At 60.2% G+C, this 25,805-nt stretch overlaps 1 protein-coding gene across 3 annotated transcripts; it reads left to right on the forward strand.

Moving 5' to 3' along the window:
• The first annotated feature begins 16,428 nt into the window (after positions 1-16,428).
• On the forward strand, positions 16,429-24,480 carry KDF1 (keratinocyte differentiation factor 1). Of its 3 annotated transcripts, XM_030964607.1 has the most exons (5): positions 16,429-16,473; positions 17,507-17,678; positions 19,643-20,765; positions 21,590-21,664; positions 22,258-24,480. In XM_030964607.1, exons 3-5 carry the CDS (start codon positions 19,661-19,663, stop codon positions 22,338-22,340), a joined length of 1,263 nt encoding a protein of 420 aa, XP_030820467.1. In that variant the 5' UTR covers positions 16,429-16,473; positions 17,507-17,678; positions 19,643-19,660; the 3' UTR covers positions 22,341-24,480. The 3 variants fall into 3 exon arrangements, with proteins under 3 accessions (XP_030820467.1, XP_030820469.1, XP_030820468.1); XM_030964609.1 differs by lacking the exons at positions 16,429-16,473; positions 17,507-17,678 and adding an exon at positions 19,334-19,370; XM_030964608.1 differs by lacking the exons at positions 16,429-16,473; positions 17,507-17,678 and adding an exon at positions 19,435-19,503.
• Positions 24,481-25,805: the final 1,325 nt, after the last annotated feature.

The raw sequence follows: 25,805 nt of genomic DNA on the forward strand, positions 1-25,805 counted from the left end.
CCCCTTCCCGAGGGGTTTGGAGCCGGGGCCCGGCAGGACCCAGTCCCTCCACGGGTGCTGCTCTGCCCGGGGCTGTTCCAGCTGAGATCAGAGACTACAAAACCCGAACCGAGGACGGTGGGAAGGCAGGGCAGACCCAGCCCTTGCCTGGGGTGACAGGGAGGGCCGGGGAGCGTGTGTCACCTTCTCCCAGCGGGAGATGCTGCCAGCACCAGCAGCTCCGGGGTTTGGGAACGTGCCCTTCCAGGGAACAGGGGAGCCTTGGGAGCCAGCCTGCTCCTTTGGGCAGGGTGCTGCTGCTCCGTGACGTGAGGAGGGCACGATGTGAGTAAGAGCATCCTCAGCAGGGCCCACGTCAGAGCTGAGCTCAGCCGGGAGGGGCCGGGCCCTCCGCCCCCAGAACGCCCAGGGAGCTGGAGATGGTGGCACTGCTAATGGCACTAATTGCCAGCGCTTATTGAGCTGATGATTTGCTTTATCCAGGCGGGCTGAGTTACCCCATCGGGCCCGAGGCCATCCCGGGTGTGCAGAGAGCCAGGAGGGACCGGGGGGTGGCACAGGCAGGGCTGGGGGTGCAGGGACAGCAGCCCTGGGCAGGAGGGCTTGGGGCTCTTGGTGGGTGAAAGCTCAGCAGGGCCTCAACCCTCACAGGGAGGAATTTCTTCTAAAATCCCATCTAAAGCTACTCAGTTTAAAGCCATTCCCCTTTCTGCCACTTGTCTTCTTTTGCTGCAAAGCTCTCAGCAGCTCTTCTTGAGTGGAAGTACAGCTTCATCTTGGCTGATATTCTGGTGGAAAGTGGGGATTTGGGTTAAAATCCGGGGCTGAAAGCAGAGCAGGTGATGGGAGCTCAGAGGCCTGAGATTCTGGGGGCTCACAGTGCAGCTGAGCTTTAAATTTAGGATGTTTCCAGGCTGCTGAGCAGATCTGTGGCTCAGCCTTCAGCCTTTGACTCCCGGTCACAGGAAGGATTTAACAGCTCTCAGGAAGAGGGGAGTGGGGAGAACACGTCCCTGTGATCCCCTTTGGAGGATGAGCAGAGCTCTCTGGGCTCCCCACGGCACGGAGTGTCCCAGCAGCAGGAAAACACCAGGACCTGATCCAAAACCCTCCCTGGGAGTTTTTCCATCTGCTGCACCGGGCTGTAGATCAAACCTCGGCTGACCTGCGGGGCTGACACGGGGAGAATGGGCTTTTGGGGTTTGTTTAATGTCCCTGGGCCGGGAAAGGACGTTCCCAGCCTCGGTCCTGTCCTCCCTTTGTTCCGGCTCGGGCAGTGTAGCACGGAGCCCCAGCAGGGGCTGTGCTGCCCCGGCCCCTTTGCCTTCCCCTCTGGCAGCCGCTGGATTTTGGTGCTCGCAGGGGTTTCCAGGGAGCTTCAGGACTGTGCAGGTGGCGGGGGGGGAGCTGTTCTCTGGGCTTTCCAGAGGAGGGGCTGAGGGTGCAATGCCAGCATCTCCCTGGGGGACAGGGAGCGGGGGCAGAGCAGCTTCCCCAGGGAGGACGGAGGAGGATCCCACAAGGATCCCACAAGGATCCCACGAGGCTCCGAGTGCCCCGCACCGGGCAGGGGTGCCAGGAAGGAGCTGGGAGCGCCGGGATGAGGCTGCCCCAGCAGGAGGGGGAATGCTGCGGGAGGAGGCTGCTGCTGTGTGGGATTTGGCCGCAGCCTCCCCCGCAGGCAGCTGCCTCCCCCCTCGCACGGGGTTATCAGAGCTCTCGGCTGGCAGCGATAGCGCAAGGACACGGCCGGCTCCTGGGGACGCGGGGACCTCGGGGACAGCCTGCCGGCTTTGCCTATCGCAAGGAAAGAGCCGGGAACAGGGAAAACAAACCCAGGCTCCGTGTGGGAGCCCCGCGGGCAGCAGCAAAACTGTCCATGGAAATCGGGGGACAAAGCGTCACCTCGGGGACGCACGGAGGGGACGCACCTTGTCCCCGCATCCTCTGCTGCTCTCTGGTCACCCAGGGGACCAGAGTTTATTGGCGGCTGGGATGCCGGCGCTCCCCACGGGAATGATGGGTTTTTCTGGGACGGAGAAGGGGCGGTGTCCCAGAGCCGGGTGCGGTGCCCACCGGGGGAAGCCGCGGCCCCGGAGCCGTCCCTGCCGTCCCCGGTGTCCCTCCCTCCGGTGCGGGTTTTTCTTGGCAGCCCCGGGCAGGAATGTGTCCCGCTGCCGAGCGAAAGTGGAGGCAGGAATTGCTGGAATAGCGACAGGCTGAGTAACAGCGCTAACTTTATTCTCCAAACAAAGGGCAGCGTCCCGGCCGTGCGGGGGCCGGCCCGGGGTCCCTGCCCCGAATTCCTGTCCCGGAGCCCCCCCGGGCCCGGCCCCGCCTGCTGCTCCCGCCGGCCCGAAGCGCATTTCCAGAAGCGAGGAGAGGCTGTAGAACAGCACGGAAAGGCAGGGATTTCCCTCCGAGGCTTCCAAGCAGGGCTTTTCCCTGTGCAGTGCATCCCCAGCCTGTCTCCCCGGATTCTGGGGGCTGCCAGCCTGGTGTGGACATCAGAGAGCCCCACGGCCGGGGATGGGGCGCTGCCCTCCCGTCTGATTTCTCACTGGGGAGGGATCCCCGCCAGAGCCCGCAGCTGCGGCAGCAGCTCCTGCTCCGAGCAGAGATGCTGCCCGCACGCAGCCCCGGGCTGGCTCTCGCTGCAGCCCCCGGCGTTTGCTCGGAGCAGGACCCGTCCCTGCCGCAGCCTTGGTGCCAGCGCCGGCCTTGGCTGCGGGGCTCGGGGCAAGGCAGCGCTTTCCAAAACAAATATTTGTGCAGCGCAGCAACACGTGGGAAAGAGCAGGAGGATTTGCTTCCCCGGCTCCAGGGGAGGCTCCCAGGAGCTGCACTCGGCCGTGGGGGCTCAGCTGTGCCCTGCCCGGTCACTGAGCTGAGCTGCTCGGCTTTGGAGCCTCTTTGTGCTCCGTGGGTTTGCACAAAATGGGTTTTGATTTCCAGCCCAGAAGGGAAATGTCTCTTGGATGGATTCAGAAAATCCCTCTGGACACGAGGGAGAGGGTGTTGAGGCAGAGCTGGGTCTGCGCCGTGCCTGGCTCTGCTCTGTGCTGAAGAATCCCAAAGACCCCAAATCTCCCCCAAATCCTCCTGTGTGTGGAGCTGGGCAGGGGCTGTGCCCTGGCAGCCCGAGGTGTCAGAACACCCAGGAGCTCCCGAGCTCCCCAGCCGCCCCTGCCCTGCAGAGGGACCCGAGCCTGGAGCACCGAGGGCCAGAGCTCATTGGGAACTGAGGCACAGAAAGCCCAGGGTGAGGCCAGGGCCCATCTCATACATTGAATTTTATATATTCATTATAAATTGATGGCCTGGCTGCTCCCACCGAGGCACCAGCGCCTGGTGAGAGCTCTTCCTCCTCCTCCTCTTCCTCGCCAAGACGCACCACCTGTGAGGTGGGCGTGTGGCCCTGCGTGTGCTCCCGCTGGGTTTCAGTCCCCGTGTGCTTTATTGCCACTGTCCCTCTGTCCCTGCGGGGACCCGGGTGCCTCTGGAGCTGCCAGCCCCGGGGGTGCCCTCGCAGGGACCCGCGGAGCCCCGGGCAGGACGGCTGGAGGCTCCGGGCTGTCCCCGGGGTGGTGGCGTGTCCCGAGCACGTTGTTCCCCCCGTGCCCTGCTGGGCCGAGCCAGGGCTTCCCCAGCGCTTCTCCATAACGGGAGCTGCTCCCGGCCCCTCTTCCCTCCTGCTCCTCTCCATAAGAGGCGAGGCGGGAGCGCCGAGAGGAGCCGGAGCCTGGCTCTGCTCCCTGGATTCCTTTCCTGCCCGTCACCGACCGATTTAGTGCCCGGCGTCAGCCCGGGGCCGCGGGGCTGGCACGGCCGGGGCTGGCACGGCCCGGGGGCACCGCCGGGACCCCAGGCTGGCACTGGGGGTCCCGGGGGGTGGTGGGCACGGGGCTGTTGTCCCGGGGGTCCTGGTGTCCCCCTGCATGCCCAGGGAAGGATGAGCACCACAGGATGGAACTGGGACATGTGGAAACCTGGAGCTGTCTCTGGAAGGGAACCCCAAACCCCCAAATCTGTCCGTTCTGAGGATTCTGCTGCTGCAGTTTTTAGGAAATCCTCACCTACAGCCCAGCACACGGAGCCCAGGGATCTCTGGGTCCTCCCGAGGGAAGGGCTGCGAGCAATAATTGGTGCTTTTGGCAATTAATCTCATTAAAGCTCTTAATGAACCGTGATCAGGTTACAGGGCTCCTGTCATGTCAGAGTGCTGGGGATTAGCAGGGGCAGGGAAGGAAGCAGGCAGGGGAGGGGTGTCCCTGGAGTCAGCTCTGGCATCCCTGCTGCAGGCCTGGGAGTTGGGCTTCACACCTACCCATTGCACTTCATATATTGAATTTTATATATTTGTTATAAATCACGGTGTCAAGCTTGCAGAGGGGATCTGTCCCACTCCCCCAGCGCAGCAAGGCAAAGCCACTCGGCAGCACCTTGCCCTTTGCTGCACACGTCATGGAGCTATTTTGGGGACCATTCCTCACTGCTCTGCCCTTCCCAGGAGTTGCCAGCGCACAGGTTTGGCTGCTGCGGGTGCAGGGAAGCCCTGGTGCTGAAGGGAAGGGGCAGGTGCAGGTCCCAGGGATGCACTCTGGGGAGGAGCAGGAGGAAAGGTCCCCTCTGCCGGGGACACAGTCCTGGATCCTGCCCGGGCGGGGCACACGGAGCACCTGGGAAGGAGCAGCTGTGGTGATCCCGGGGCAGCCAGCACTGGGGACAGACACGCTGCTCTGCGCTGGGAAAGCGGGGCTGATCAGGCAGCCCGGGGGGGAGGCGGCAGGCAGGGATTCCTGAACCCTGGAAAACTGTGGCTGGGACAGTCCTGGCTGTGGCCAGCTCCAGCCCAGCCTTCCTGGAGGGAGAAAAACCTTAACAACCCACACGCGGCAGCATTAATTACCCTGTTTAATTAATTACCCAATTTCCCTTAAAGGATTCCTTTACAAAAGGATGGACAAATCTCCAAACGCTTGGAAAAGGTGTGTGAGGAGGGGGTGAGGGCTGAGACATTTTCTGCCGTTCCTCACCCAAAAGCAGAGGGGCTGTGGGGGGACACCAGGCGCAGCTGTGCCAGGGTGGGCACCACTCCCGAGCCTCATCCCAGCCCTGCCGGGCCATGGAGGGCACGGGGCAGACCCCAGGAGAGGTGGCAGCCAGGCTGGGGCTGGGGCACCCGCCAGGCTCACACAGACCCCGTGGCACAGCTCAGCATCCTGCTCCAGCCCTGCCCACTCTGCAGCACCCCGAGCCCTCCTGCTGCCAGCCCAGGGGCGCAGCACCACCCAGACCCTGCCACCCAGCCCCAGGGACCCCGGGATCCACGGGGGGCTGCCCTGGCCAGAACCAGGCAGGACCCAAGCAGGGGGAGCCGTGGGCTGGGCAGTGTGGGCACAGGGGCTGGAATTAGGCACATTACCCTGCAGGGCAAAACAACCCGCTTGCTGAGCTTTAACGAGATCAGCGACTTAAAGAGCTTTCGTGGGGAAGAGAGAAGTGGACCAAGAGGAGCTTAACACAGTGAGGAGAGCACAGGGCATCCAGGTGCCATGGGAATGCCTTCCCAGGCCTGGGAGCTGCCCAGAGCCACAGCAAGACCCCTGGAGCTGGGGACAGGGGGTGACAAGGTGGTGAGGGCAGGGTGCCCACGCTCAGACCCTGGGCAGCGTCCCCCACCGGGCAGGCCCAGGGGACAGACTGAAAATAAAGGATTTCTGGGCACTGAAAATAGAGGATTTGTGGGCATTTCTCAGCACACCTGACCAGGGATGAAGCACAGGGCTGCTGGTCCCAGGGGTGAGGGAGCAGGAAGATGGAAATACCCCGCAGCAGGCTCTGGGCAGCCGAGGCTCAGGGCTGCAAGGGGAGATCAGAGGCCAGGGGGGCAATTCCCACCCTCTGGGGCTGTCTGGGGCTGGGATCGCCGCTGAGAGGAGGAAGGGCTGGAGACGGACCAGCGGGACCCAGCATAAATCTGCCGTAAAGCGCGACTGTCGCAAAACTGCCTTAAAGCGCGACTGTAGCAAAAGCTGCAGTAAAGCACAACTGTCGTAAAATCTGCTGTAAAGCAAGACTGTCATAAAAGATGTCATAAAGCATGACTGTCGTAAAAGCTACCGTAAAGCCACCGCGTGTCGTAAAAGATGCAGTAAAGCGCGACTGTTGTAAAAGATTGTGTAGATGCGGGGCTGTCGTGAAGCTGTCGTTAAAAGGTGTCGTAAAGCTGCACTGTCGTACAGAGACTTTTGGGACACAGTGGGAATTAAGCACTTTAATAGTTCTCCCGCCGGGCCGTCGCTGCCGCGGAGCTGGTCCGAGCTTGCAGGCGCTGCTGCAGCTCTGTGCTGCACGGCGCATGCGCGCTGCTGCGCCTTTGCAGTCCGCGCGGCTCCCGGGTCTGCGGTGCCGAGCGCGCCTGGCGCGGCCGCGCTGCGTCCCCAGCGCTGCCTGTGCACGCTGCGGCGGGAAGCCCGCCCGCGCCCCCTGGCGCTCAAGCGCACGCAGCGCAGCCCGAGCTGCCCACGGGCCCCCGGCAGGGCAGACGCCCACGGCAAACCCCGTCCCTGCCCGCGATTCGCAATCCCCCGGCCCCGGCACAGCACCGCTTCCGGTGGCACCGGGCCGCCCCAGCCCGCCGAGCCACCCGCGCCGGCGCCGCGGCGTCCACACCGGTGGCTGCAGCCCCTCCCGTGCCGGCCGCCCCTGCCCGCCGGACCAGCAGCTACCCCAGCTCCCAGCGGCTACACGCCGCGCTCCAAGACTTCCGCCGCCTCCACGCCGCTCCTCCCGCCACCCGAGGCCGCCCCGCCGCCGCCCGTGGTCGCTTTCCCGCTCCTGCCGCCGCCGCTGCATGCAGCCTCCCGCTTCAGAGCAGCTGCATGGCGCGGCTCCGCCGCCTCCTGCAACCACGGGCCTCTTGTCGTTCCCTTCCATGACCGCAGCTGCAGCCCCGTCTGCCGTTTCCGCAGCACCGCCACCTCCCGCACGCCCCGGCCCGCCCGCCGCCATCATGGCTCCCGCACGCTGCCCTAGTGACGTAACTCACGCATGCGCAGTTGCTACACCCCCTCACCAGCGATAACACTCCGCGCCGCCTCATCCAAGCGCAGCTCCGGTTCCGGGACCAGCCGCCCGCAGCTGTTCTATTTCCACGGCCCCGCCGCCACCCCCCCACTGCTTTCGCCGCAGCTTTGGGGCAGCCCGGTCCCGGTTCCGTGCCGCTGCGTGCCGCTGTGCGGCCCGGTCCCGGTTCCGAGCCGCTGTGCAGCCACAGCCGGCATCCCTGTGCCCTGTCACGCCGCTTCCGCCGCCACCGGGGCCGTACAGGGGCAGCGCAGGCCTTGCATGTATCCTTCCGCTCGTGCTGGCCAGAAAAAAGTTTCCCGGACGTCCGTAACTCTTTGCATTTGTTGTCTCATATTGTCCTAATTGAAATTGTCCAAATTATTATTACTCTAATTGTATTACTATTTTTATAACCATTTTATTACTATTAAACTTTTAAAATTTTAAAAACAAGTGATTGGCGTTTTTCACGGGGGGAGTGGAATATGACAGCTGCTTTAATAAATACAGGACAGACAGAGAATTATTTTGCCCCTGCAAATGCCAACCCTTTGATCCGAACACAAATGAATTTCAAAGAAGAACTGTTCCCAAACAGCTCCAGAGTCCCCCCAGTGTTTGGGACAGATTTCTCGACCCAAAAAGAGAAACTAAACCCTGAAAATTCGCCAGCATTAATCCCAAATTAGAAAACTCACAAAAATCTTTTGATAATTTTCAACTAACAAACTGGGATGAAGTCAGAGGCCAGATTTTCTAAGAAGAAAGTCTAAATCCTTTAGCTATGCCTGCGCTATTCAGCCAGCAAGCTGGTGGTCCTAGAACACGGGTGGCTATCCCGCCTCATGAGATAAAAGAATTGTGAAAAGCAATAAGGGACAGTGGGATCTGCTCCCCATATTTTAAGCAACTGCTGAAAAGTACCCTGGAAGGACATACAGTCACACCAAATGACTGTAAAAATCTTGCTAGTATAATTCTCACAGACTCATGGACGTACCAGCCAGCACTAAATTTGCATGATTGAGGTGGAAGTGACTAAGGTGGCTCTTTGTAGCTGTCCCACCAGCCTCCCGGAGTCATTTCAGCCCTGGGCAGTTTCTGTCCCTGCCCGTGGGTGCCTGTGCCCATCTCCCCCTCACACCAACTCGCTCCACCAGGCCCAGCCCAGAGGAATTATCAGCAGGAAGGGGGAGAAGCCAGGCTTAGGTATTAACACGCCACATTAATTTCATTTTTCCCAGAAAGTCTGTAACAGAGTAATCCCATAAACCCAACAAGTGTGGGTGCTGTTATGTAAGGGTGCTGCAGGAGGGCAGGGGGTTATGTAAACCCCTCTGCTCCCCAGCCTGGGGCTGTCCTGGAGCCACAGAGGGACCTGCTCCTGTCCTTGAGCTGGAGCTGCTCTGTGTTTGCTGTGCCCTGGAGCCAGAGGGACCTGGCTCCTGTCCTTGACCTGGAGCTGCTCTGTGTTTGCTGTGCCCTGGAGCCACAGAGGGACCTGGCTCCTTGTGCTGGAGCTGCTCTGTGTTTGCTGTGCCTTGGAGCCAGAGGGACCTGGCTCCTTGTGCTGGAGCTGCTCTGTGTTTGCTGTGCCTTGGAGCCAGAGGGACCTGGCTCCTGTCCTTGACCTGGAGCTGCTCTGTGTTTGCTGTGCCCTGGAGCCACAGAGGGACCTGGCTCCTTGTGCTGGAGCTGCTCTGTGTTTGCTGTGCCCTGGAGCCAGAGGGACCTGCTCCTGTCCTTGAGCTGGAGCTGCTCTGAGTTTGCCCCCCCAGACGGGCCCAGGACCCCCCAGCAGTGACGGTTCCAGCTGGAGATTCCCTGCAGGATGTTCTGGCTGCTCCCACTGGGGAATGGAGCTCTGGGCCAGCTTCTATTCCCTTTCCATTCCCGTTCCTGAGACTTTTCACCCCAGCACCAACCTGGGGAGCTGCTCCAGTCCAAACTCCACGGCCACAGCTGCCCTCTCCTCCCTGGTGCAGCCCTTTCTGCCCCTCCTGCTGGACAGGGGGACATCCCAGTGCCCGGGAGATGGAGATGGATGCACCCCTGCCTTTCCCCACCCTTTGGACTGCGGGGCCTGGCATTCCCTGGGGCAGACAGGTGTCCTCATTCCAGCCCCTTGCAGGGTGCTGAGGAGCCCTGGGCTCTCCTTGCCCTTCCACCAACCCTCCTGTGCTCACGGACTGCGTCAGCCTCCCTGGCCCGGAGGAAAATGGGAATAAGTGTGAGAATTGTAATGGATGTCATGTTCCAGCTGAAAATACTCCAGGAATACAAAGTGGGATGAGACTGTATCCTTACTGAGACTGAAGGTGAGGAGCAACCATCACACACAGGGATTTTTAATGATTTTGGCCTTTCTGCTTTAATGGAGTTGATTTATTATACATTTAAGATCTTTCCCTGCATTTCCTCTAAGTCGGTTCCACTCTAATCAGGTCAAAAGCTGATTTCCAAATAATCACCACAGAAAGGGAAAAAAAAAATCAAGGGATTTAAGGCCAAGCTGTGCATTCCACACTATTAATTGAAAGCCAGGAGAGATAATGTGTCTCTTCTCCTGGCTGAGACCCCTAAGCCGCTCTTAGCAGCAAACTCTGCTCTCGGCTCTGGGAATCACCTTTCAGCTGGGATTAGACAGGGGAAAATCTCCCTGGCCCTGGGGAGGGAAAGGGCAGGAGCTGGGGAGCACCAGAGGTGTCAGAGCATTCACAGCTCTGCACCGGGCAGCACAAAACCAGGAGCTGTTGGAAACCTGGGATTAAAGGGGAAAGGCAGAGCTCCTGAGCGTGGGGCTGCAAAGGCAGGATGGGAGCTTGGGTGTTTCCCTGCCACCTATTTTCTGCAGATATTTATGTGCAAGCTGTGCCTTGTTTGTCACCCAAGTTTGCCTTCTTTGTCGCCTTATGTGAGTTTTTCAGGACAGACCATGTCTGTATATATATATATATATAACAGTGATGTCCTGCTGCAGGAATTCTGAATGTATTCTTCCCCATCTCCCCACACACTCAGAGGAGGGAAGAGTTTGATAATCAGAGAAATCCACTCTAGTATTAATTACATGCCATTACCAGGGCTTATTTGCTAATCCCCATTCTAATCACCCTCCCGGTTATATTTCAACCAGCACTCGAGGACACTGCACGTCATGAATAAAATATATATCAAAGTTTATTCCAGAGCACGGGCAGCACGGTGCGGGCAGCGCAGCCAGGGTTACACAACAGACCTGCTGTCACACCAGCGGAGGGCGGCACATTCGGGCGTCAGTGAATCCCCCACCCCAGCCCAAACCCGGGGTCTGGGCTTTAAATTTAAATAAATAAATAAATAAATAGATAGATAAATAGCAGTGGGTCGGTGAAATCCCCCCCCCACGGTTTTTTATATTTTAAAATTTCAATAAATAAATAAATAAATAAATAAATAGCAGGGGGTTAGTGAACTCTTCCCCCCACCCCAGCCCAAACCCGGGGTTTTGGTTTTTTAAAATTTAAATAAATAAATAAATAGCAGGGGTCAGTGAAATCCCTTTCCCCCACCCCGGCCCAAACCCAGTGTTTTGGTATTTTAATTTAAATAAAGAAATAGCGGAGGGACTTAGGTTTTCCGGGGGATCCATGCAGCTGCTGGGGAGCGCCACTGCGGAAGCTCGGAGCGGCGGAGCGGGCGCTGCTGGCTCGGCGAGGCGCGGAGGAGGAGCGGGGCCGGCCGAACCTCTGCAATTCCCGGCGGGCACGGGCTGATCCCATCCGGCCCCAGCGTCCGTCCTGAGGCCGGCTCAGGGCTCTGGGACAGCGGCGGGGACAGCGACACCAGGGCCCTGCACGGCTTTCAGTCCGGAGGGAGATCCTTCATCCCGGACAGGGAACCTTCATCCCGGAGAGAAGTCCTTCGTTCCGGGGCAGATCCTTCATCCCGGACCCGGACAGGGATGCTTCATCCCGGAGGAGATCCTTCATCCCGGAGAGAAGTCCTTCGTTCCGGGGCAGATCCTTCATCCCGGAGGAGATCCTTCATCCCGGAGAGGAACCATTCATCCCGGACAGAGATCCTTCATCCCGGACAGGGAACCTTCATCCCGGAGAGAAGTCCTTCGTTCCGGGGCAGATCCTTCATCCCGGAGAGAAGTCTTCGTTCCGGGGCAGATCCTTCATCCCGGACAGGGATCCTTCGCCCCGAGCCCATCTCCGCCTCCTCGCGCCTCCCTGCCAGCCCGCAGCGACCGGCTCTGCCCCCAGGTGACATTGGGTGCCCCCAAGGACGCTGCTGGAAGCACCGGGAGCGTTCAGTGTCCCCGCGTGGTTCGGTCGGTCACCGAGCAGTCCCAAACTCCGCTCGCGGCGGTGAACGGTGCCCGCGGAGCCCGAGCCCCGCTCCCGTCCCGCTCTGTCCCGCCCGGGCTGCTGCAGGTGCGGTGGCCCCGAGCCCGCCCCGCTCTCCGCCGAGGCTTGCGGGGGGCACCCCAGGGCTGCCCCGTGCGAGTCACAGTCCCAGCAGTGTGCCAAGGGCTGGGGTCCACTCCCGGGGGCCGCGGGGCTCAGGCGGGGAAGGGGCCCTGCCCCAGAACCTGCTGCCTTCAGGGCGGATGTGACCCCAGACCGGGCTGGGGGTGCTGGCAGCAGATTCCTCTATAAACACCCCCAAACCTGGCAAGATCCTCCAGGGATCCCAGACTCTGAAGTGTCTCCCAGTCCCTGGGAGGTTCCCAGAACCTGCTGGGTCCCCCAGTCTCATTGTGTCCCCCCAGTCTGCCAGTTCACCTGGACCCTGATCCTGCAGGGTCCTTCGAGCACCACAGCCTCAGGGATGCTCTCCCCACCACACCCCTCAGGGCACCCCAAGGTCCCCAGACCCTGCTGGGTCACCTGGAGTGCCCTAATACCACAAGGTCCCCTATGGAACCCCAAATACCCCAAAGTCTCCCCCCATCAGACCCCTTGTGCCACTGCTGGGGCTCCCAGACCCTGCTGGGTCCCCCCACCCCACAGAGTCCCCAGGACCCTGCAGGATCTCCCTGGCACCCTCAAGGATGCTTGAGCCCTTCCAGCCCTTCCAGCCCTGGATCCCATCCAGTGGACCTCTCAGACCACCCCCAGACATGTCCCCAGACCTCTCCCACCCTGCAGGATCCCTCTGGCACCCCCAAATCCATTGGGTTCCAGCCCACTGGATTCCCCAGACCCTGCTGGGTCCCCCCACCCCACAGGGTCCCCTGGACCCTTCACACTCTGCAGAATTCAAATGTAACCCTCAAACCCACCAGTTCCAAACCCACCAGACTCCTCTGAAGGACCCCAGACCGCACTGGGTTGCCCCACACCAGGTGGGTCCCCCAGATCCTGCAGGGTCCCCGAGGCCCCTCACACTCACCAAGGTGCCCCCGACCCCAGGACTCCCAAACCCATCGGACTCCCCAGGACTCCCTGAACGACCCCAGGCCCTGCTGGACCCCCCCACAGCCCTGGCTCCCACAGTTCCCCCAGTGAGCCCAACAAGGTGTCCCTCCACTTGCAGAGCCCCCAGACCTCCTGGTTCCCCACGGATCAAACCCCCTCAAGCACCCCAGACCCCCCCAGCTCCCCAAACCTCCCGCGTCCCCACCATTTACCCTTCCCAAAACCCTCTGAAGGACCGGATCCCCCCCACCATGGGCTCCCCCAGATCCTGCAGGGTCCCCGTCACCCCCAAGGCGTCCCCCACCTCCAGAACCCCCCGGCTCCCCACCCACCAACTCCGCCGGGTCCCCCCGACCCCCGCAGCCCCCCGGCCGCCCCGCAGCCCCCCGGCCGCGCTAGGCGGAGCCGCGGCTGGCGGCGGGCAGGCGGCGCACGGGGGGTGCCCGCGGCGGCCCCGCGGCTCCGTGCGGGGGCCCAGGGCACGCAGCTGCGCAGGGCGCGGGCGGCGGCGAGCAGCGCTCCGGGCCGGGGCCGCGGGCGGCGGCGCAGCCCTTCTGCAGCCGCTGGCTCTGCGCGGCCAGGGCGAGCTGCGCCTGGGCCACGCCGGCCCCGAGGCGGCCCAGGGTCTCTGCGCGGGCGGCCAGGCGCAGCTCGGCGTGCAGCAGCGCGCAGTGCACCTGCCGCACCCGCCCCTCCAGCTCGGCCGCCGCCCGCCGCCGCCCCTCGGCCGCCACCAGCCGCCGCCGCGCCGCCGCCAGCTCCACCGCGCCCGGGCCGCCGCTCTTGCCGTCCCCGCCGCCGCCGGGGCCGCCGCCGGGGCCGCCGCGGGACGGGCGCTGCGCGTCGCCGCCGGAGGGGCTCGGAGGTGCCGGTGCCGCCGCCGCTGCAGCCATGGGAGCGGGAGCGGCGGCGGAGGATGCGGCGGGGATATATAGCCCGGGGGCGGTGCCGGCGGCGGCGGCTCGGCCCCGGCGGGGGCGGCTCCGGCACCGGCACGGGGAAAGGGGGTGGGGGACACGCGAGACCGGACCGGCACGGCGCAGCCCGGGGCTCGGTACGGGCCGGCACCGCACCGGCACCGGGCTCGGCGCGGCACCGGGGCGGGACCGCTATGGACTCGATGCTACACCGGGCTCGGTGCCGGCATTGATGGGCCCCGGGCTCGGTGCGGTACAGCCCTGGCCCGGTACGGCACCGTCAGGGGTCTGGGCTCGGTACCAGTCCCGGACAGCGGGCTCGGTACAGCTCGGTACGGCACCGGCCCGGGGACGTTACCGGGGCTGGAAACGTGCCCTCCCTTGGAGGGAAATGCGGAGCTGGGGCCGGGTGGGAGCGCTGGGAAGGGCACCGCGGGGTCACGGGGGGTCCGGGAGGGGCTGGGCCGGGCTGTCCCGGCACCGGGGCGTCCTTGGAGGTGCGGCTGTCACAGCAAGGTCGCTGCCAAAGTCACTGTGATTACACGGTGTTAATAAAGCTGGGAGCGGGCTGGCGGGGCAGGGGGCTGCAGCAGAGGTGCCACTGCCACCCTGCTCCCCCCAGAGCCTGGATTTTGGGGTTCCTCCTGCTGGAATGTCATCCTCAGCGGCTGCATCTGCGTGTGGCTGCGTGGGTCTCGCATCGGAGCAGCAGAGATGACAGAAACCAGGTGTCAAGGTTTCATCCCACCCCCAGACTGAAATAAAAGCCTAAGCCAAAAACAAAACCGAGCCTAAATCTGTTTCAGGCAGAACCACATCCAGGCCTTCAGTGGATGTCGCCCACGGGGCTGGTGACATTTTTGCTTTCCTTACCTTAGGAGGGAAAAAAACTCCCATCTCTTGTGCTTTGCATCACATCCCTGCTCCTGCCAGGCTGCCACACGTCTGCCAGGCACCGGAGCAGCGTCAGCAGCTGCTGCTGCGTCACTGCTCAGCCCCCGCAGCCGTCCCATCCCATCCCATCCCACCCACCCATCCCATCCCATCCCATCCCATCCCATCCCATCCCATCCCATCCCATCCCACCCCCCGGCTGCCAGCCATCCCCACCCGGCTCGGAGCACGGCCCCAGCACCTCTGGAGCTCCTCGTGCTCCTCTCCCGTCTGGGGGGAAGCTGGACGCCGGGCTGAGCCTTCATCTATCCGATAGAAGGCAGGAATTAAACATAATCTCTCATTTTATTATTCCTCCTCTCTCATATTTTTTGCTCTGATCCAGTGGAGCTGGACCCTCGAGGGTCCCCCCAAGAGGGGATAGGGCTGGGGTGTGTCCTGCCCTGAGTTTCCCCCTCCCCAGAATGAACCCCGGGATCACAGAGGTTGGAGGGAGCTCAGGAGGTGCCTGCTCCGTCACTGCCTGCTCAGAAATAATCTCTTTTTTGGGTCACCCCCCATGTCTGCGCTGCTTGACGCCTTCCCAGCTCCAGGCCCTGCTCCAGGGTGAGAGAAGGACATGGAAAGGGGGAGCAGCTGTGCCTGGACACGAGTTCCAGGAGGTGAGCTGGGGACACTGGGCAGTGAGGCTGAGCCCCCAGAGCAGCCTTTGTGTCTCCAGGCTGGCCCAGCACATCCCAGCGGCGAGCACACAGGGGCTGGTAAAGGCAAATCGTAGAAAAAGACAAGAAATGTCCCTGCCCTGAGGCCAGGCACAGCCTGAGTCCCCAAACCCCTCTGGCACTGCAGGATTTCTCCTCGGGCTGCCGAGCTATTAATGATTTAGCAGAGGAGGCTGCAATTAGCAACGCTCAGAATAAACCTCGGTGATACAAAAACCCGGTGAGAGCTTCGTTCTCCCTTTGCTCTCCCTTTGCTCTCCCTTTGTTCTCCCTTTGCTCTCCCTTTGCTCTCCCTTCGTTCTCCCTTCGTTCTCTTTTTGTTCTCCCTTTGCTCTCCCTTCGTTCTCCCTTCGTTCTCCCTTTGCTCTCCCTTTGTTCTCCCTTTGCTCTCCCTTTGTTCTCCCTTCCCTGGCAGTGCCGCTCTGCCGAGGCACCGGGGTGGGACACCAGGACAGGACAGCAGGACGGGACACGGGGACAGGACACCAGGACGGACACCAGGACACGGCCCTGTCCTGTGTCCTGCAGCCAGCACAGCCCCCGGCACTGCCCCGGGACACGGGACTGGGGATGCAGGAGGATGGAGTGAGGGATGAGCAGCGGCCTCTCTCCAGCCTCCATAACCCTGCGCTGGGATGTGCTCCAGAACAGCCAAGCCTCGTTACAGGCAGCAATAATTAACGTCGGTGCCCTCCCTCCCAGCCTCTCCCCAGGTTTTTTCCCGGCTGTCCCAGTTACCAGGGCAGGAGGGACTCGGCGCTGCACTTCCATCCCGGCAGGTTTAGGGAAGGAATCGTGCTTCAGGAGTGCAGGTTTAAGGCCCAGGACTCCTGGGCTGGCCCAGCTCCCTGTCCCACCATCCTTTTGGAGCCCAGCAGCAGACTCAGTGCCCCGCTGCCGTTCCACCAGGCTGCCTCCCTGCTGCCCTCCGATTCTCGGGGGCAGGATCCGACCCCAGGAGTGAATCACCGGCTCTTTGGGATAGGGACACCTCGGGACAGGGGTCCTCGGGGCTGGGAACACTCGGGGTGGCCCCAGCGATCCTTGGGGAGGCGATCGGGCCGGCAGAGACCCCTGGCACCGGGGGGCTTTGGGGCACGCACCTTTGGGGGGCCGGGGTTTCTACTGGGCTTTGTGAAGGGTTTGTACCCGGGTTTGTGCCGGGTTGGTACCCAGGTTTATACCGGATTTGTGCCCGGTTTGTGCCGGGTTTTTGCCCGGTTTGTACCTGGGTTTGTGCTCAGGGTTTTTACGCGGGTTTGTACCCAGGTTTTTGCTCGCGTTTGTGCCCGGGTTTGTCCGGGTTGGTACCCGGGTTTATACCGGATTTGTGCCGGGTTCGTGCCCGGGCCCGGAGCAGCTTCGCCCGCCGCGCTCTGCTGTCCCTCGGCGCGGCCCGTCCGGGTCACGTGGCGCACCTGGCCCAGGTGAGGCGGGGCCGGACGCGCTCCCGGCTCGCAGGTAACGAGACCCGGCCCGGCCCGGCCCGGCACGGAACCCGGCCCGGCCCCGACCCCGAACCCGGGCACAAACCCGGCCCCAGCCTCGGCACCAGCCCCGGGCCCGGCCCGACCCCCGCCGCCGCCCGGCGCTTCCCGGCCCGGCCCGGGGCAGCCGCAGGCCGCGACCGGCAGGGACGGAGGGAGGGAGACAGGCAGGGAGGGCTCGTCCGTCACCCCACAGCGGGCTCCCCTCGGCCCCCGGGCTGCCCCCGGCGCAGGGAGCCCCGGTGCGGACAGCCCCCGCCGCCAGCGTTCGGCCCCGCTGCCCCCTCCCGCTGGCCCTGCGGAGGCTGGGGGCGGTCGGGGCTCTCCCGGGGGTTTGGGACCGGCTCTGATTCCCAGGGCTGGAAAACGGAGCGGGGGCCGCGGTGGGAGCCGGTGCGGAGCAGGGCAGGCGGGGATGGGGCTGCTCCTGCTGCCGGAGCTCCTCTCCCCAAAATCCCCCGGCTGGAGCTCCTGCTGGGGGCCAAGGTAGGCAGAGGGAGCTCCCTTTGGCGCCCAGGTGGGTGTGCCCTTTTCCTTCCCTTTCGTTTGGGGGGGAAAAGGGTCGAACTTTGTTTACCCGCCCCGTGGTGGAGCCCTGGCTGTCAGCTGGAACGGGGTGGGTGTTTTGGGCCGGGGGCACAGGGGAGGGTTTGGCAAGAGGCCGTTCCTCGGGCAGGTTGTTGGTATCCCAGAGGGATGCACAGGGACAGTGCTGCATCCACATTTACCCTGGGTCAGCATCTCCATCCCCCTGGTGCCAGCAGAGCAGTGAGGAGCAGGAGCTTAGCAGGGGACCTCCAGCTCCTGGCAAGGCTCCTTAGGACACTTCCCAGCTGTGGATGCTTCCACAGAGTTCAGAGAAGCTGCATCAGTGTGTAAATCCCGTCTCCTGAATTTAGGAGACATTCCCTGGCTGCCAGCAGCACCATCAGCGTGGTAATTGTCAGATGGATGTGACATTGTTCAGGAGATTCACAACTTAACTGAGCTTTTTTAAAACTTTCCAGGGAAATCCCTCCCTCTGAACAATGAAGATCTTAGACCCTGGCTAACTCTGAGTGCTGCAAACCCCCTGTGGATCCTTCCTGGCTCCTCTGGAGCAGATGCTGAGGCTCTCTAGAGGGACCTGCAGTCACTCCCAGTGCCTGTGTGAGAGCAGAGGAAGCTCCCAGCCATCGTGTGAGTAACACTTGGATGTGGATTGTGGTCTGAGCATTTATTTATGGCTGGGGGTTTTGGTCCAGCCTGTTCCTGTGCTGGGGGAGCTGCTGGATTGAGGAGCTGTGTCCTGTCTGTGCCCCTGAGGAACTTTTCCATGTGGTTCAGAGGTCCCAGAGGTGTGAGCTGTGATGGGAATGGGCCAGCCCAGAGGTGTCTCTGACCCCTGTGCCTGCAGGTCTCCTCCTCAGAGCTGAGATAGTGCTCCTCTCTCTGTCCCAGATGCTCTGAAGTCTCAGAATATTGTCTGTTGTTACATAAAGGGGTGTTGCTGTGCAATGCAGATGTTGGGTCTCTCAGTGGGGCCTTGGAATGAAAAGAAACATCCCAGTAAGCAGTTCCCAGTTCAGCTCAAATGTTTTCATTTCACTTCATGGTTTTTTTCAGTCTGTTTTTAAATTCTGAACTGCATTACAAAAATGAGGAGGTTGAGGGGAATAACCCCTGACTTGTTCTGAAGTGAAAGCAATCAAAACTCTGCAGTGATGCTGAAGTGAGGGAGCTCTGCCTGCTCTGCACTGAAATTGGAGCATCTGGGGCTTTTTATTTTGCATATTGCCCAGGAATGTGCAAAGGGAGCTCCTGGGATGAGTTTTCATAAGGTAACACAGCCAAAATATTCCTGGAAAGCAGTGGTGTGCTGTAACTGCCTGGCTTTCCGTCTGGGCCTGTTTCTTTGTGAGGAAAATGTGACTCTGGGTTTAAAAACCAGGGAGAAAGAGGCAGGGCTCTAACAAGGTCTGACAGATTTATTTATTCATGCTTGAGGTGCCCTATAGAAAGTCCACAGTAAAACAACAAGGACAGCCCTACAACACTTACACTATGGCTGGGCTCTCACTGCTTATTAATTACCCTAATTAGTATTTGAAAGGATCTCTTGGAGGTGCAAGCAGCGTTAGCCAAGAAGCCTGGAAACCATGGAGAATTCCAGGACCCACCACAGCCTGGGATAAAGGCTCAGCAGAAGTGGAGAATGACAGCCCTGACCCGACTTTCCTCACGTCACGCCGTGCTGAGCTTTAATAATAAAAAGATTAAAACCAGGGAGAATGAACGTGCCAGAGTGTGAAGGCTGGCTCTGTGCAGAGGGAATGTGACAGGGATCTCTGTAAAAACAGTTCCCTGCTGCCTGCAGACCTGGAGGAGCTGTGCTGGCACAGCTGAGCACAGTCTGCTCTGGGGTTTCTGTTTCTGTAGGGTTTGTAAAGGTTTTGTTCCCATGAGGGGTGATTTGAGACCGACTTGTTGACAAGGTCTTTTCTTTAATCCAGATGAAGACGTTGGGTTTTCACAGGGAAGTCTTTGACATCGCTCGACCTTAGCATGACTGGCAAAAATCATTAGTGTTGGTAATGCTGTCATTGCTAAATCCTCTAAATTGAAATAGCAGCAAATAACGTGGAGTTGGAATTGGCAGCTTGCATAATGATGGATTGCCTGTCATCTCCTCCTGGGCACGATGTGTTTTGAAATGGATAAGTGCTGTCAGGGCCCAGCCTAATCCTGAGGAATGCAAGACAAAGGGAAGTTGTTTAAAAAAAGATACTTTCCCTTTGGAGCCTGTCAGTGGCTCCACCTCCAGCTGTGCTGCTCCTTCATTGCTCTGGAGCTGACTCCTCTTCCAGCTGCGTGGAGGAAGCTCTTCTGAAGGTTACGGGGATTTTGATGTCTGAAAATAGCCCTTTTAAAGCATCTCTCTTCTGGTGAGAGCATCTACCCAAAGCAAGCAGCAAGGCTTGGGTGGTGGGAGAACCCTGGAGCGCGGGCCCTGAGTGAGAGCAGCGTGAGTCCTGACACAAAATATTCCCGTAAATCGTTGGCTTTGGGAACCTCTGGCTGTCAGATCCCTCTGTGCTGACGGACAGCTGGCTGAGGTGGGGCTGGTGGTGCTGGGTTGCTCTGATTTCCCCCATGTCCTGCAGGTGCCCCAGTGCCGAGCCATGCTGGGCCGGAGGAGCCGCCTGCCCCCCGAGCTGAGCAGCGCCCGGCAGAGGGAGCAGCCCTGCCCGGAGGCCGTGCCCCTGCGGGCCCGGGCAGCCAGGGACTCCAGGGACAGCAGGGACACCGATGTCAGCCTGGAGGTGCTCAGTGGCTCCGAGATCAAAGCGAGCCGCGGCCGAGCGCAGCAGATGCGGGACAGGAAAGGGCGCAAGGCCGAGCTCAAAGACCCCAACGGCCGGGAGGCAGAGACCATCACCTTCATCTCTGGGACAGCAGAGGCTCCCCCAAACCAGAGCTTCTGCTGCTCCTCCCTGTCTCAGGCCTGGAACACGTACAAGGCTGTTTTCTGTTGCATAGTGACGTGTGGGGGCTGCTTCCAGGACTGCAGTGTCTGCATTCCCTACCCAGGGCCCGCTGAGACCTCCACAGATGATGGGAAGAACGGAGACTACAATGGGCGGCTGCCAAACAGCCCCACCAACACCTCTCCTGCTGAGAAGAACGGGAACCAGATCAAAAAGTCCAGCATGGGCAGCAGTTTCAGTTACCCAGACGTGAAGCTGAAGGGCATCCCTGTCTATCCAAACAGGAACACCAACCACCACGTGGAATCTGATTCCTGCTGCAAGGAGCTCCTGGAGAAGCCCTTCAGGAACAGCATAGAAAAGCCAGCGCTCCCCAGCAGCCACCGGAGCTCAGAGGAATATTATTCCTTCCACGAGTCCGACGTGGACATCAGCGAGCTGAACGGCTCCATGTCCAGCAGGCAGATCGACGTCCTGATCTTCAAGAAGCTCACGGAGCTCTTCAGCGTCCACCAGATCGACGAGCTGGCCAAGTGCACCTCGGACACCGTCTTCCTGGAGAAGACCAACAAGATCTCGGACCTCATCAACAGCATCACTCAGGACTACAACCTGGACGAGCAGGACGCCGAGTGCCGGCTGGTGCGGGGCATCATCCGCATCAGCACCCGCAAGAGCCGCGTGCGGCCCCACATCTGCAGCCCGGCCAGCCAGGGCCACCAGGACCCGTCCGGCCGCGGCACCGCGCCCGACAGCGGCAACGAGACCATGCTGGAGTCCATGGTCATCAGCCAGGACGGTACGGGGGGTGCCGGGGGTCCCCGGGGGCTGCAGGAGGGCGGTGCCAGCAAAGCCACCGAGCTGTGGCACTGGAGCGGGGCTGGAGGCTGCTCTGCCCCAGTGGGCACCTTCTGCTGGGCTGTGTGAGTGCAGAGCTCTGCTTCTCACCCTCCTCCCTGTGCTGGGGCTTTCCTGAGCCTGTCTTTCCCTGCCCATGAGGTTTGTGCTGAGCAATAGATGGGTTTGTGCTGCTGCTGCTGCTCCTGCCTGTGCTCATCTGAGGGAGGCAGAAAAACGGTGAGTCAAACTGAACTGGTAGGACCAGACGAGCTGCTCGTGCCCGAGGATGTCCAGTTACTCAGCTGGCTCTCTCCCATGTGCTGCCTGGCTCATGCCACCCCTAGACTCTGTGACAGCGTGTCCTCAGAGCCCAGACCTCCTCCTCACAGTGAATATCCCTGCAAAGAGGAGGGGAGGGCTGTTCCACAGTACCAGAGCTTCTGCTTCTTCCTCCTTGTGGGAGCAGCCTCAAGTGTCTGAGCTCCAGAGCAGGCTATAACAGTTTGTTGTAGAAAAACCTTGAAAAGCTGAGTGTGGGAGCAAGGAGACATCCAGAAGTCCCAGAGGAAACCGTGTGGGTGTTGTGCTTCCCAGATTAGCAGGGAGGCTGCTCCTGGGATTTAAGGACACAGCTCAGACCGTCCGGACGGTGGCGGAAGCAATGGGAAGAATCAGACTGTGCCTGTCGTGTTCCCTGAGGGTGTTCCCTGACAGGATCCTTAGTGCTGAGTCATCCTTTGCATCCTCCTTCCCTGTCTCAGGCCCTCTTGGTTTCCATTGCAGAGCTGGCCGTGCAGATCTCGGAGGAGACCCCGGCGGATGTGCTGGCCAGGAACATGAGGCGGCACAGCAGTGCAGGTAACACGCTCACCTGGCTGGGCCTGCCTGCAGGGAGAGCCCTGAGCCCCCCCTGTCCATGCCCTCACCCTCCACACAGCCTGAGCTCACCCTGCTCCTCAGGCTCCCCTCGGTTCTCCTGGGCTTTGGGGGTGATGGAGCTGGACGCTCCCTGGGTTGGGGGATCTTTCTGAAAAGGGTGAAATCCGAGTTCCCTGTCCTTGCTTAGGACCTGTCCTGAGAGCTCTCAGTCTCTCTGTACCCTGACAAAGTTTGGGGCTGTATTTGGGGTGTGACTGCCAGAGGTCACAGCTGGGTGAGACTGGGAACAAAAGGAACTGTGCAAAAGGGAAGCAGGCAGGGCTGCCCCGAGCTCTATCCTCCCAGAGAGCAGCCCAGGGCTACAAGACAGGTTTCCTCCTGCACAGCAGCTCTGTCCTGGGAGATGGCTGCAATGCAGGCAGGGCTGTTCCCTGCCATGGCTTTGTGTGGCTTTCTCCTCCCTCATGGTACACAAAGCCTTTTGTGGCAGCTGCTTCCCCAGTGCCAGGCTGCTGTGCTTCCCCTGGGCTAATGGCACTGTCTCTTCTCTTCTCTTCTCTCTCCTCCCCAAGGCTCTCCAACCAGCAGAGATTCCTCTTTCCAGGACACAGAGACTGACTCGTCCGGGGCACCTCTGCTCCAGGTGTACTGTTAAAGGACCCGAGCAGCATTCCAGGCCTGTGCTGCAGTCACAATCCTCCTCCTTCCATGTGGACTGTGTTGTGCCAAGTTGAATTTTTTTCCTCAGTCTTCCCTGATCCTTATTGAAGTCAGATTTCTCCTGCTGTCTGAACTTCACTGGATATTTTGGTTTTTATGGACAATCAAGGAAGCAAACTGCGGAGCTAATGAATGTGGAGGTGGAATGTGTGCCCAGGGAGGAGAAGATGGACAAGGAAGTAGCAGAGAACTTGTGCCTCTGTGATTCCTGTAAATCACATTTAGCTCCAGCAGCCTCAGTGGCTCGGCCCTTTCCCTGTTTTGAGGACCTGTTGTACAGTTCTGCTTCCTGCATTGCCTGAGTGAACTTGGATAGGGAATAACTGTGGTGTCTCTGTGCTGGTGCTGATGTTGAGGTGCATGCTGAGATCCTGCTCTGCAGGGACCCAAATCTCTATTTTGAAGTGCCTGTGTTGGTCCCACCAACCCAAAGTCTTCCACCCATGGTGTTTCCAGTAGGCAGCTCTGCCTTTCCCTGCTGAGCCTTGGTGTCACCTCCTGCTGCTGAGAAGGTTCAGCTTTATGGGGTTCATTCAGTTTGTGGCCTCTTGGCTCATCCCCTGATTCAGGGCCCGTGCTGGGGCCGGGGTGGCTGCTGGGCTGCCCCTGCATGGGCAGACCATGGGGATCAGCTCTGCTGGAGTCCAGGAGCTCACACTGCCTGCCTGCCAGCAGCTCTCCCCACTTCCCTTTCCATGTTTCCCCTGGGAGAGCCTGGAGCAGGATTGTGGCAGGTGAGGAGAACACCTGATTCACTTCTGACTTTGTGTGGTTCAGAACTGGGCTCTTTGACTGTTCTGCTAAAAAATCCCTTCAAATCCCTTGGTTTGCCTCAAAGGAAAGGTTCCTGAGAGTGTCAGCAGAGGGTTTGTGAGGCACTGCTGGCCCTGCCTTTCCCTGTGGGCACTCAGCACCTTGTCCTTCCCTTTGCAGGCACTGCAGCCAGGAGATGGGCACTGCTGTCCCCGGGGCTCAGTGCCAGCTGAGCTGCAGGGCTGCAGCAGGAGGAAGCTGCATCTGTGGTGTTGCCACTTGGTTGTTTATCACAAAGTAAACATGTCAAGCCATGGGACTTGTTTGGAGCTTTGGGTGGCCTTGGATCTGAACAGCAAATGCTTCATTTAATTCACCAGCCATAGGATAAACACACCCACTGGATTTTCGGGAGAGGGAAGCCCAAACAGGCCCTGGGCTTCAGTGTGGACCATGGTTTTGTGCCTTAGATGGGCTGGAATGTGCTTCAGTTGGACTGAAATGTGCCTTAATTGAACTGAAATATGTCTTAGTTGAAATGTGCCTTTATTTTATAGCTTGTGATTGCTCTTCAGAGCTTTGGGCAGGGAGGAAGGATTTCATTCCTCTCATGAGCTCTCAGGCTTCTTTAAAAGGCCAAAACCCTTTGAAATGGACAGTTCCAGTCCCTGTTAGAGCCTGTTTCTGTAAATCACTGGCTGTTTGTTCAGAGTGTGCTTCCAGGAATCAGGGGCATTACTGAGACCACACCTGGAGACACTGACAGAGATATTTCAAAGATGAAGGGAAGGGACTGAGCCTTGGATTTGGCTTCCCCTCCCTGCTTTGTGTTTAAAGCTGTTGGTCGATGAGAAATCGAGTTTATACAAGGGAAAGACTTGAAGCAAGGCCAGGCTGGGACTCCCAGGGGAACTGTGTGAGGTCACCTCCCTCCAAATGCTGCCCATCCTGAGGGACCTGCTTGGCTTCTGCTTCTCCTGGGTTTGTACATTGTTATTTGGACAAGTTTCCTCCAAGCTGTGTGCTGAGGTTCACGTGGGTCACACTGACACAGCTCTGTGGGCTGTGCTGGAAACGAGGGGTGAGCTGGGCTTGCAGAGAGCTGCAGTCACTGCTACAGGGCAGATGCACGTTTCAGTGGCTAGGCTGGGTGTGAAGAGTGGGCATGTGGGGATTAAACTGGCCAAAAAAACCCCAAGCCCCCCAAAAACTCACCGAGAGGAAGACTGTCAACTCGATGGTCCCTGAAGCTGGCTCACCTGTGGTGTCTTATGAGTTTCTTTTGCACTCATTGGCCTTAAATGTTCTGGTTTGGTCTTTTTTTACAAAGTAAAAGTTGTGCTCTTTACTGTGCTGTGACTTTTACATTCCTGTTCTCATCAGCTTGGGCATCCTGGGGTGGGGATTGCACAGGGGGTGGCTGATTCCTGCAGTCCCAGATGGACAAGGACATTTTCATCCATTTGGTAGCTCCAGGGGGATCCTGAATGCCAGGCTGGTGTCTGGATGCAAATGAAGGAGCCTCTGGGGAAGGGTTTGTTGTCCTGCAGGGAAACCTGGACCTTCCCTGGGCGTGATGCTGGAACTGAGCTCTGGAAAAGCTGAGCCTGGGGGGAGAACTCCCAGGTTGTCCCTGTGATGTCACCAGCTCGTGGCAGCAGATGTGGGGTTTGCTCCACAGGATCAGCTGAGGGATGGAGGGTGGCCCAGCCTCTGACCCTGGGACTTGAAGGACCAGTTCTGCACTTCCCAATTTCAGTGCAAACCCCAGGATAACCTGCCGGGCTCCATTCCTGGCCCCTGACCTTCCCTCACCCTCTGGGGCAGGGGCTGGGCAGGAGCCCTGGGGGTTTCCTGCTGGTGCACAGGAGCAGAATGTGTTTCCTGGGAGGATTTCAGAGCCATGAACGGGTAAAGCTGCTGTTAAAGATAAAACCCAAATGAATGGGGAAAACCTTACCCTATAGAAAGCTCTGTGCAGAGCCTGTTGTGCCTGCAAAGGCCTTGCTTTTACAGGAGGTGGGGAGGAGCCCTGGGCAGGTGAGGAGCTCCAGGCTCTGCCCTCCAGCTGGTGGCAGCACCTGACCGGCTGCTCCAGGTGACCTGGCACAGGTAGGGAGAGCCAGAGGGACCTCGGTGAGCTGTCCCTGTCCAGCACTGCCCTTCCTGCTCTGCTGGGGCTCAGGTCCCACTCAAGGTGTGTGCATGCTGTGGGTCCCAGTGCTGCCCAGCATTTCCCTGGTGCTGCCCAGCATTTCCCTGCCGTGGGCACAGGACAGGGCCACGCTCTGAAGTCTCCAGGGACTCAGACTGAGGTGGGGCTTTGCATTCCTCAAGCCTGGAGCAGCTGCTGGGACCCAGCAGGGTTTATCCCAGGGGAAGCTGCCTTGGGAAGCAAAAGGGTGCTCCCAGCTTGCTCTGGCTGGGGCAGTGGTGGCCGGGGGTGTTGGCAGAGGACAAGGCCGGCAGTGAAACACCTTCTGTTCCGCTGCTGAGGGGGCAAAGTCCAGGGGCAGCTCTGGGATCAGCCACGTTCACAAACACGGCCTGGGCATTCACCTCCTGCGGGGGTCAGGGCACCAGGGCTGGCCCCATTCTCCCACTGACCCTCCTTCCTCCCAAAAACCCCCCCAGCTTCCCTGGGGTT

The sequence above is a fragment of the Camarhynchus parvulus genome, chromosome 23, assembly GCF_901933205.1.
Source record: "Camarhynchus parvulus chromosome 23, STF_HiC, whole genome shotgun sequence".
Taxonomy (NCBI): Eukaryota; Metazoa; Chordata; class Aves; order Passeriformes; family Thraupidae; genus Camarhynchus; species Camarhynchus parvulus.

Bases quoted from the DNA above. Each gene is read 5' to 3' on its own strand.
- KDF1 (XM_030964607.1), top strand. From the start codon at position 19,661: ATGCTGGGCCGGAGGAGCCGCCTGCCCCCCGAGCTGAGCAGCGCCCGG. The intron at 20,766-21,589 runs GTACGGGGGGTG...TTTCCATTGCAG, and splicing joins CATGGTCATCAGCCAGGACG to AGCTGGCCGTGCAGATCTCG. The intron at 21,665-22,257 runs GTAACACGCTCA...CTCCTCCCCAAG, and splicing joins GAGGCGGCACAGCAGTGCAG to GCTCTCCAACCAGCAGAGAT.